We start from the raw sequence: 12179 nt of genomic DNA on the forward strand, positions 1-12179 counted from the left end.
TATACAAAGCTAGGTATTTGAGTTAAAAGTAAAGTAGAGTAGGGGTGGGCATATATCGGGTAAAACCGATAACCCGAACCGTTAATTCTTTATTGGGTTATCGGTATTGGATTATTGGGTTAACGGTTCAGTAACGGGTTAATTTTTTTTTATTGGGTTATCGGTTCGGGCTCGGTTTGCATTTTTGTTATTGGGTAAAAACCGATAACCCAATAAGAATGATATAATTTACTAATTTACCCTTAAGTATATACTAGGGTTATTTATTTTCCTAATTCCCTCTTCACTCTTCAGTCGTTTGTCTCTCAGTTCTCATTCTTGTTTCCGTCGCAGCCCCCAAGAGTCAAGACGCAAGACTCACCACCAGTTCTCCGCCAGACATCAGTAGATACTGCACAGAAGTGGGAGCGTGCTTTTGTTAAGAAACAACAAAAGTTGGCAGTTTACACGTTCTGGCAGTTTGATTTCTTTGTTTTATATGTTGCAAATTTTTTTAGTTGTTTTATGTTATCGGGTAAACCGATAACCGAACCAATAACGATATATAACCGATTAACCGATAGCCAATATCTTATCGGTTTTGTTATCGGATTATGATATTTGTAAACCGATAACCGATAGGCAAAACCGATAATGTTTAAAACCGAACCGAACCGACCGATGCCCACCCCTATTAGTAGAGTTGCATCAACTGGCATCAGGCAAAAATCTCACATGAGATTTTATCCCAATAATAAACAAAAACCACTAACTGTAGGTATACTTATTCTTTTCTTTTTATTATTTTTATCTTTGAAGAATGTGATAGTACTACAGGAGATTAGGAGCCACTATTAAGAATTGTGGTGCAATAAATAAAATTCCTTTATTATTAATCACACGTCTTAGATTTGAGCCTTAAAAATAATAAAAAATTATAAGAGAAAGTGCTCTATTTTTAAGAGTCGTTTGGCAGGATATATTAGAAAATAATAAGTATGTACTATTAGTTATATGTCATATTCAGTATTATTCTTATACATATCAAACTATGACATAATATATGGATAAGCATGTATAAAGATAAAACTGCCTTTTCAAAATCTTTTTTAAATTGTTGAAGGGTATTTTTGTAAACAAATCATTTAAAAAAAAATAATGGGATGCATGTCATTTTTAATATACCAAACCAAATAGTCGATGGAAAATAATTTAGCATAACTAATCATAGCATTACTAATACTCAGTATTATTCTTATACACCTTCCCAACCGATCCTTAATGAATCTTACACTAGATAAATCAAAATTTTAAGGAGCCCAAAAATAATTAGGCAAAATATAAAATTGGCCGGTCGATCAAAATAATGGCATTTAATAGCTAAAAAGTAATATATATATATATATATATATATATATATATATTTGTCAAAACATTAATATGCAAACTAATGCAAGGGTGTCATGTGGACATTGACAAGGAAAAGAAGAGAAAAAAGAGTCCATTGGCAGCCTGTACTTCCATCATTATTTTTCTTATTACCAAACACATAAATAAATAATCAATTCTTTTATTTTTCTTTCTCTTTCTCTTCCCTTCTTTTCCCCTTTTTCCCCTTTCAAGAACCCTAAACCATTCCAAATCCAATTTCTTTTCCCTCTATGTAATTTCCCGTCCTTTGTTAAAAACCCTAACTTGCGAGCTGTCAGTTTTCAATTTCAGTTATTTGCAAAAATAGCCACTTTTAATATCTAATTTGTTAAAAATGGTGTGAATTCTGGGTAAATTTTCAAATTTTGCAGAGTTGGATATTTTTGTAATATCTTTGATCTGCCGGTGAGGAATTTGTTTGGGGTTCTAATCCGGCAATAAACGAAGAAGAAGAGGAGACAATTGGAGGCCCAAAAAATGGCGAATTTGGACTTGCAAATGAACCCACAAATGGAGCAGATCCATGGAGAAATTCGTGATAATTTCCGAGCCCTAGCGTAAATTCTCCCTTCTTTTCTTATTCTTTTTTCATTTAATGAATAGTTGAATACTGTTGATTTTTTTTTTCTTTCCAATTTTGATGTGCATTATTTGTGTTTAGATATAATAATTTGAAATAAAAGGGGCCTAAATGAAGCAGCACGGGTATAGAGGATTCATATAGCCGACCACAACTAGTTTTGGATTGAGTCATAGTTATTTTATTTTTAATGACGATGGTGTCTGGGCCAGCTTGTGCGTACCCCAACCATTCCGATGTGTACCTGCTACCTTACTGGTACCGGGTAACTTTGCATGCCAAAGCTTAGGCAAATGGGAAAAAGCCACCTACTGTTTGTTGCCTCTGCTCGGATTGAGTCGTAGTTATTGTAGTAGTTACTTCTTGTTGTAGAGATAAAAATGGAATCTTTTAAGCTTGTACTGTAGGATAGAGCAGTTAATTCAGATATGATTGAAGTTATTGTAGTTGTTGTTTCTCGTTGTAGAGATAATAATGGAATCTTTCAGGCTTGTACTGTAGGATAGAGCAATTAATTGAGATATTATAAAATATAATGAAACCTGGCTGCCTTTCCTTTGCGGGAAGGGCTCTGAATTTAATTGATTTATATTCTTATGGTTCAACAATGAAATGTGAGAAGTCTCCCTCTCATAGCAGAATAGCTATAATGAAAAACCCGGATTGTTAAATCTTTATTTTTTCCCATTTTGATGTCTTGGGTGTAACTCCACCTGTGTGCATGTGCAAAAGCATAGAACTTGGATTAGAAAAGATGGTTGTGGTAGGTTAATGGATAGACTAAACAAATAGTCTAATGATATAGGGGATTCTTATTGCCAACCCAGCTAATTGGGGGTTGAGGTTTAGGTGATTCATTGATTTGAAGTGGGGTGGAACTCAGCCTACGTGCATGTGCAAAAGCATAGAGCTTGGACACAGGAAAGTATCGTGGTAGGTTGATGACTAGACTAAACAAATAGTCTAATTATGACACACACGATTTTGTATAGCCCGTTCCAACTTGTTTGGCATTGAAGGTTAGTTAATTGATTGATTTGGACTTGGGGTTTGGTCGGCGTCAGTTAGAGATTTAAGTTAGTTTGTGGTGGAGCTCCTTTGAGAGATGTCTTCTAACATGTCATGAATTCTGATGTGGTTTCAGTATCTACTGAGTAATTATCTTTGTTGGTTAGTAAATTTGTTAGTTATTATAGTTGCTTAAACTCTTCTTTCTGAGGAATGATTGTCAAGTTATTGCTCTTGATTTAATAGTCCCATTTTACTTTTTTAGCTAGTCAAATAAGCCCATAATATGGGCCCCAGATGTTTTATAGATGAGACAAAAAATGTTAGAGACTGAATTACTAAATGAATTATCTTAATGGAGAATGAGAAACTATGGCGTTTACTAAGTGACTGTACGTAGGACCAATAACAGATAATAGGAGATTATACAACAACAACAACTACCCAGTATAGTCCCACAGAGTGGGGTCTGGGGAGGGTAATACGTACGCAGGTCTTACCCCTACCCGAAAGGGCAGAGAGGCGGTTTTCAATCGACCCTCGGCTCAGGAAAAGGAAAAGGAAAAGGAAAAGAAAAAAACAAAAACAAAAACAAAATAGCATTAGTAACTCCAGTAGAAATCACATAAATAATTATGTAAACATAAACCATAAATAACATGGCATGCAAAAGGAAAAGATAAACAAAAACAAAAAACAAAACGACATTAGTAACTCCAGCAGAAATCACATAAATAATTATGTAACCATAAACCATAAATAAAATGGCATGCAATAACAACGACCAGTAACTACCATAAGGGGGCACAATACAATACACAAATCATCTATGGAGAGCCCCACCAAACCCCGCCCAACCCCGGGAAAGAAGTGCGAAAAATTCTAGAAGTCCCTATCCTACAACCCTGATACTAGACCTCCAGATTTTCCTATCAAGGGCCATGTCCTCGGAAACCCGCATTCTAGCCATGTCCTGCCTAATCGCCTCTCCCCAATACCTCCTGGGCCTCCCTCTGCCTCAACTCGCGCCAACCACCGCCAGCCGCTCACAACTCCTCACCGGGGCATCGGGGCCTCTCCTCCGCACATGCCCGAACCACCTGAGCCTCACTTCCCGCAGCTTCTCATCCACTGGGGCCACCCCCACCGTTTCCCGAATAACTTCATTCTTAATCTTATCCAACCTGGTGAGCCCGCACATCCACCTGAGCATCCTTATCTCCGCAACCTTCATTCTCTGAACATGAGAGTTCTTCACCGGCCAGCACTCCGCCTCATACAACATGGCAAGTTTAACCACAGCTCTATAAAACTTTCCCTTGAGTTTCTGTGGCACTTTCTTGTCACACAAGACTCCTGATGCAAGCCTCCATTTCGACCACCCTGCCCCTATACGGTGAGTGACATCCCCGTCGATCTCTCCGTCCCCCTGAATCACCGACCCAAGATATTTGAAACTGTCCCTCTTGGCGATGACCTGAGATCCAAGCTTCACGTCCCTGCCTACTTCTTCTTCGCTCGACTCAGCGCTAAACTTGCACTCTAGGTATTCTGTCTTAGATCTGCTTAGTTTGAAACCCTTAGACTCGAGAGTCTGTCTCCAGACCTCCAACCTCTCGTTAACACCGACCCTCGTCTCGTCTATCAAGACTATGTCATCAGCAAATAGCATACACCATGGCCCATCCCCTTGAATATGGCGTGTTAGAGCAACCATCACCGAAGCAAATAAGAGGGGGCTAAGCGCAGATCCTTGATGAAGCCCCATAACTACCGGGAAATGGTCTGAGTCGCCACCCACCGTCCTAACCCTAGTCTTAGCTCCATCGTACATGTCCTTGATCACTATGATGTAGGCTTCCGGCACGCTCTTCGCCTCCAGGCACCTCCATAGCACCTCCCTTGGGACCTTGTCGTACGCCTTCTCCAAGTCGATAAATACCATGTGCAGGTCCTTCTTCTTATCCCTGAAATGTTCCACCAATCTCCTGACAAGGTGGATAGCTTCTGTAGTGGAGCGGCCCGGCATGAAACCGAACTGATTCACGGATATAGGCATCATCTCCCTCACCCTCGCCTCAACCACCCGCTCCCAGACTTTCATGGTGTGGCTTAGTAATTTGATACCCCTATAGTTGTTACAACACTGGATGTCCCCTTTGTTCTTATACAAGGGCACCACTGTACTCCATCTCCACTCCTCCGACATCCTCTTAGTCCTGAAGATCACATTGAACAACCTGGACAGCCACTCCACTCCTGTCCTACCCATGCATTTCCAGAACTCCACCGGGATAGATAATAGGAGATTATGATATCACAAATTAATGCTCTTTCATTTGTTACTCGTGTCCGCATAATTGCTATTTGCTTCTTTGTCCATTATTGCGCTCTTCATAACTTTTTGGTTAAAATAGTAAAATATTGAAGGATGATATGACACCACCAAGGTTTATAGTCTAGTAGTATCAGTGGGATTCTTCCAAACTTTAGGTATAGGTTTGATCCCCGTACCCGCTTTCCCCGATCCCATTATGAAGAACAAAATTGAAGGATGATATGACATTATAATTAAAATGGTAAAATATTGAAAGACTTATACGGCTATGAATACATTCATAATTGAAACTTTTTAGATCGTTACGTAGTGCACTAAACGACAAACTTGAAATATATACTTTAGTTAATGGATTGAGAGAGATTGTAATACTCCAGTTTGTTAGTTGTACATAGGGGATACATTATGTTCATTCCATTCTTGCTCTAATAGTTTGTTAGTTACAAAGGATGCCTGGTCTTATTAAGATTGTGCTTTTTGCCTGCCGGTGAAGATATTTTATTGTAACTGTTAGCTCGCTGGTTTTAATCATGACGCCGTCCCCACTAGCTTGGAGATTGTGCTTTGTTTCTATTGTTTCATTGAGAGTGCTTTGTGGTGCTTTTCTCTTTCCTACCAGATTTTTGTTCCTTAACAGGCAATACCTGTGCATGGACCTGACCATTTCTTTTCACTACATTTTACCCTTATTTGCATGTTTTTTTTTCTATTTTTCCTCAGAAATGGTTTTCAAAAGCTGGATAAGATCAAAGATTCCAACAGACAGAGTAAACAGTTGGAAGAGCTTACAGGGAAGATGAGAGAATGTAAAAGGTAGCACTTTTTATCTTCTCCCCGATTCCATACTTGTATAGATGGAATTGCCCATCTTTAGTGATGACACATTTGTTCTTTCAATTTTTCGAGAATTATGTTTGATCCTTCAAAATAAATTAAGGAATTCAAACAATTAGGATACTGGGTTTATGTCTAACCCGAATAAACTTTATTTTCTAAATTTTGGAAAAAGGTCTCAAGATTTTTTTTTGAATTGGTAACTATTGTATATATTATAAATATCAGTACATAGGTTGCACTGAAAACCAAATTTACATGGAGAGAATTTGGAGATGTTCTAAAAGGTCTCAAGATTTAAAAACTCAATACCGACCAAAAGACATTATAGTATTTATTTGCTCCTGAATTGTGTCTGCTCTTTACGAGTTCTTATTTCTAGTTTACTAAGGTTATTAGAATGCTCAACTTTTATCAGAAGTAACTGTGTTATTACTTGTGAATTCGAATAATTAGTTTTCCTGTTATAGTGATCATTAATACTTTTACTTTCCAATTCTTCAAGGTTAATTAAAGAGTTTGATCGTGAAATTAAAGATGAGGAGAGTAGAAATCCTCCTGAGATCAGCAAACAACTCAATGATGAGAAGCAATCAATGGTAAGTTGGAATCTCTTATTAAGAAAAGGGGTTTGTCGGAATCCCATATGGGCTTGCAGTGGTAAGCAACCCATGCACTCCAATGGTTGATTATCTTAGTTTATTCTATAACCATATGCTTATTTTGATTCATCCATTTCCCTTTTCCTGTGCGCTGCGCTATGGCCACTGTCGTTCTGAACATAAGCTTTTATCAAAGAGTGAGATTTGAAAAATAATAAATAACCAACAAAACTAAGCGCACAGTCTCAGCCTACTGTAGTTACAAAAAATGCAATTACCTTGAATGGAGAAACAATTATCCCTTTTGATTTACTTAACATTGTTTACTTTTGGAAGGGACATTCTATGTTACTAAACTCTCAATTTTAGGGTTACTGGATAAGCAATGAGTTCCTAATTGACATAAGTTTTTATGCTTTTAACAGGAATTGAATTGAGACTTTCATGATTTGTGCACTTCGGCATTATAGTTTTGGTTATTTTTGCTTTCCTCATATTTTCTTTGCTTCCAAGTGTACTATCAAGCTGTCTGTGAATCCACATAAAACTTGAGCCACCAATCCTGTGGCACATCCTTCAAAACCATCATGTTATTGTCTTTCGGTGTCTGTCTTCTCTTATTAATCACAAGCTGCACTTTTCCACTTTGGATCTCCATAAAAAAGGTTGTTATGAAGGGATCAAGATAGTGGGTGCTAATATCAATTTCGGGCATTGTCTTAGCGGACCCCAATGTGTTCGGGACCGAGGCGTAGTAATAGTAGCAGTAGTCTTTGCCAGACTAACATTTTGGTTTGGTCCATTTACTGGACTAATATTATGCATACCACTTCTGCGGAATACTGTTCTAAATTTGCTTAATTTTGCAGATCAAAGAGCTAAACTCATATGTGGCCCTGAGAAAAACGTGAGTTAACTCCTCCAATTTTTCTTTCTCCACTCTGGTTTCTGCTCCCAGAAAAGTTTCATCTCTTTTTATCTCAACTTGGGTGCCGTATCACGTAGAATTTGATTGTGTAGAATGTTTGGAGGCTGGATATGTACTTTGCTGTTAATGAACTTTTGGATTTGCATGGCTTGGTTTGTCCATTATATAATGTGTATACACAAAGCCGACTCAAGGCTGCAATCCCAGTATACATCAATAGGCTATTACTTGTCAATAAAGTTACTCTACAAAAATTGATTGACACGATTTTGTCATTCAAAGTTCTAACCTTCTAATTCGTGGGTTGGTTTTTGACATCAATTAGATTAACTTCTTCAGAAGAAAATTTCTTCTATTTGGAAACTATGGAAAAGTAGTACAGACCCACATTTTTAATAAGTCAAAGTTTTTGAAAAGGAATTTATTTTTTAAAAGTTCAAGAAAATTGTGGCCAATGAATAGTTATTTGAGTCTCGAAAAGAATTCCTAAAAACCTGATGCTGCTCCTTCAATATCTGATTATTATTTTAGGTCTTTGATACAGTTAATGGATGCTATCTGTTACCTCTCTTCTTTCCGTTGCTGCTATGCAGGTATATGAGCAGTCTTGGCAATAAGAGGGTTGAACTATTTGACATGGGAGGTGCAAGTGAACCAACAGCAGAGGAAAATGTCCAAATGGCATCAGGTTGGAACAATAACCCATTAGTACAGCGAAATTTTGTACAAAGGTTCAACTGGGAAAATCATTAGATTTTACTTTAAATCAAGAATTCACAAGCTACAAAATCTGAAATGCACAAACTTAGGACATATGAGGCAAAGTGGTCCATATTTTCAAATTCCATCTAGGTGTGATTGTTGTAGAGTCGAACTGAAGATAGATTTATAACTAGACTCTTGTTGTTTTCATTTTCCCCTCTATCTGATTCTTGGCATATTGGGGTCTAAAAAGCTTGACGGAAGAATTGGCTGCCATGGATTCGTGGAATGGGAATAGACTTCTATATGAAAAGGAAAAGAGGAGGAAACTGGGTGTGATATCATGTCTGAACAAAACACCACCTAGTCATGCACGACTCTTCAGCATGTATCCATGTTTAGATTCTGAAATGAGAAAGCCATGATTCACACAGTCAACTTGTATACATAGCTTTTTGTTTTACTATATGTCACAGTTTTTGCTTGTGAAAGTGCTCCATTTCCCTTTGTTTGAAGAGAAATCCTAACTGTCAAAACAAAATTGACTGAAGGGGAGAGGTCTAGGGAGCATATTTATAATAAAGTTCTGACTTCGTTTAGCTTCTCTTTTCCAATTGTTCGGACTTTGATGGAAGCATTTCTCTGAAGTAATTTTTGCTTAGTTTTCCATTAATAGATCTTAATATGCATTGCTTTATACTGTATTAGCCCCCCCCAAAAAAGAGGCATAGTGTTTATATGGGCTCTGTAGAACGTGTATATGGCCTGCTGTTCCATTCAACTATGTTTGTTCCTTTTAACCATATCTTAGAAGCCGGAACACCTGGTACATATCCCCCGGTCGGCGTGCTCTGCGATTACTAGTGATTCCAGCTTCACGTTCCTGAGTTGTAGAGAACAATCCGAACTGAGACAATCTCTCTGGATTCGCTCACCTACAGCCCTCCTTTCCAGTGTAATTGCCACTTTAGCACGTGCATAGCCCAGCCCATGAGGGCCATTGCCGATTTGACGTCCTCTCCGCCTTTCTTCCTGTCTATCGTTGGCAGTCTGTCACGAGTGCGGCATGCATCTGTTAAACAACCTTAAGAAGCTATGAAGAATTAAAATATTACCTTTTGCCTTTTGTGATTGCAAAAAGACCTGCTGCACTTTCTTGCCACCATCTTTTTTTACCGGCACGGCAACGATAACATGTGACTAATTACCCCTACTACCTTAGGAGTCACTATTTCAATTATGTGTCACAGCCTGTTCTATTTTGTAATGGTGCTGATAAGCTTTCCGTCTTATATCTTGTCTGCTCCGCATCTATGTGAAGATGAGCGGAAAATCATCCATGTTCATGTGTCAATTTTGTGTTTATACTAGCTGTGCATATCCAATTTGACCTAGCAATAGTTGGATGCATCACTTGACTGTTTATACTTCATATCTTAATTTATCGTTATGAGAATGCATCCAAGCAACTTGTGGACTCATTTTCTGGTCTTCTCATTCATTTAAATTTTCTTGCAGCAATGTCAAATCAGGAGCTTATCAGTGCTGGAAATAAGACAATGGATGAAACTGATCAAGCCATTGAACGGTCCAAACAGGTACATAGTTCATTTTGGCGCTGCTTCAGGATATCTATCATCCGTATTTTAAGCTTATTTTGGGATATCTACCATTCATATCTTAAGCTTATATCTAATCTGTAGGTTGTTCACGAAACAATTGAAGTGGGAACACAAACTGCTACTACCTTGAAAGGCCAAGTGAGTATCATCATAATTGTTCATCTCCTTTGTTTTGTTGGTTTTAGGAAATCCGTATAATTTTTGGTAGTCTCTTTGTTACGCAGACTGATCAAATGGGTCGTGTTGTCAATGAGCTTGACACAATTCAATTCTCCATTAAAAAGGCATCCCAGCTTGTCAAGGAAATTGGACGGCAGGTGTGTTTGTAAACTCCCCCATATTTGTGCCATAGACTTTTTGTGTTCTTTCTTTCTCTTCGTAGATTAATTAATCTAGCTCCCAACTTTTTCAGGTTGCCACGGATAAATGCATCATGCTTTTCCTCTTCCTCATTGTCTGTGGTGTTGTTGCCATTATTGTTGTGAAGGTAGTCTCTCATGCCATGGGTTAGTTTAAGCAAATAAATATATTGTCAATATCCTTGCTTTGTTCAACTCAAGACCACATATTGCTGTTCTGCCACTTATCACCTACAAAAAAAAAGGAGCTGCCGTTTTGCTTAAAATTGTAGATGTGTAGGTCATGGAACTTCGGAATAAGGCTTTCCACTTTTTGAGATTGTTATATGTTATTGCTATGCTTTAGTGTCTACTGTCTGCATGGATGCATAAAAGGGCTCATATTTTTCTATGCAAGTGCTGAGGGAAAAAAGGTGTTGATTGTAGTTGGTGACATCTTCGGGCTCTCACTATTTTTAGCCTATTTCTGCATTCAATGTCTGCAATCTGTTAAGCTTTTCACTTGACTATGTGCTAAATTTTCTGTTTAACGGCTTCTTTTCTTATGTTTTCAGATTGTGAATCCTCACAACAAAGACATAAGGGATATCCCTGGACTGGCTCCTCCAGCGCCTTCAAGGAGATTGCTATATCTAAAGCCTGGACAAGATTTCGTGTAAATCTGTAAGGATGGATCCATCCAATTTTCTATATGGTGCCACTGTAAAGAAGTATCAGAGGAATGCTATTCATGGAGAGCTGTTTGTTTACTGTGATCTCCTTGCCTGAGTTGTGCATACCGTATTTGCTCTGTTGTGCATTTCTTTTTCTTTTGTTTCCTTTTTTCTATTATGTAAATCATACACGATATTTGTCTTGTATTCACCTTCTTTTCGATTTTATGGTGCATTGGATTCATTCTGTAAACTCTCGAGTGTAGAAGAGTTGCAAGGAGGCTTAGAAAACAACTACTATACTCATTTATGCTATTTCTTCATGTATGTATGTCCAACAATGCTGTTTTGAGGTCGATTTAGATGACCACGTGAATGAGTTTCGTTTATTTCTTTATCTTTGAAGTGGTAAATCCCTCTTCGGGTGCCAATGGTGCCCCCCCTCCCCCCCCCCCCCCCCGCCCCACATTTTTCGGTGTCTTTTCCCCATTGGTGACATGAAGCTGTTGGACTTGAAGCTGCTATTCACTAGAAATATCCAAAGTTGACTTCTTGTTCATTCTGTGTGCTAATTTGTCTGTCTAGGTACAGTTCTGAAGAATGGTCAGAGTTTAAATTGGTAGTGATGACTAAATGTGCAGATAATGCACATGGATTATGATGCAAAGTTTGGTTTGCAATTTTCTCCTTTGGTTACTTGAAACTGCAGATACAAAGGACCCTCTGGCTATTCCCTTAATAGGTGCCAAGTGCTGAGCCATGGGGTCGGGATAGACGGATTTAGGATTTAAAGTTAGTGCATTTCTTTTTCTTTTGTTTCCTTTTTTCTATTATGTAAATCATACACGATATTTGTCTTGTATTCACCTTCTTTTCGATTTTATGGTGCATTGGATTCATTCTGTAAACTCTCGAGTGTAGAAGAGTTGCAAGGAGGCTTAGAAAACAACTACTATACTCATTTATGCTATTTCTTCATGTATGTATGTCCAACAATGCTGTTTTGAGGTCGATTTAGATGACCACGTGAATGAGTTTCGTTTATTTCTTTATCTTTGAAGTGGTAAATCCCTCTTCGGGTGCCAATGGTGCCCCCCCTCCCCCCCCCCCCCCCCCGCCCCACATTTTTCGGTGTCTTTTCCC

At 38.2% G+C, this 12179-nt stretch overlaps 1 protein-coding gene across 2 annotated transcripts; it reads left to right on the forward strand.

The window, feature by feature from the left end:
- The first annotated feature begins 1501 nt into the window (after nt 1-1501).
- Nucleotides 1502-11750, forward strand: LOC107799263 (putative plant SNARE 13). Of its 2 annotated transcripts, XM_075241017.1 has the most exons (11): nt 1502-1967; nt 6057-6149; nt 6676-6769; nt 7642-7679; nt 8294-8388; nt 9921-10000; nt 10106-10162; nt 10249-10341; nt 10437-10511; nt 10938-11046; nt 11622-11750. In XM_075241017.1, exons 1-10 carry the CDS (start codon nt 1888-1890, stop codon nt 11040-11042), a joined length of 810 nt encoding a protein of 269 aa, XP_075097118.1. In that variant the 5' UTR covers nt 1502-1887; the 3' UTR covers nt 11043-11046; nt 11622-11750. The 2 variants fall into 2 exon arrangements, with proteins under 2 accessions (XP_075097118.1, XP_016477841.1); XM_016622355.2 differs by lacking the exon at nt 11622-11750 and having other exon boundaries at nt 10938-11433.
- The last annotated feature ends 429 nt before the right edge of the window (nt 11751-12179 follow it).

Source organism: Nicotiana tabacum, chromosome 20, assembly GCF_000715075.1.
Source record: "Nicotiana tabacum cultivar K326 chromosome 20, ASM71507v2, whole genome shotgun sequence".
In the NCBI taxonomy this organism is placed as follows: domain Eukaryota; kingdom Viridiplantae; phylum Streptophyta; class Magnoliopsida; order Solanales; family Solanaceae; genus Nicotiana; species Nicotiana tabacum.

Bases quoted from the DNA above. Each gene is read 5' to 3' on its own strand.
- LOC107799263 (XM_075241017.1), top strand. From the start codon at position 1,888: ATGGCGAATTTGGACTTGCAAATGAACCCACAAATGGAGCAGATCCAT. The intron at 10,001-10,105 runs GTACATAGTTCA...TCTAATCTGTAG, and splicing joins CCATTGAACGGTCCAAACAG to GTTGTTCACGAAACAATTGA. The intron at 10,342-10,436 runs GTGTGTTTGTAA...CAACTTTTTCAG, and splicing joins TCAAGGAAATTGGACGGCAG to GTTGCCACGGATAAATGCAT.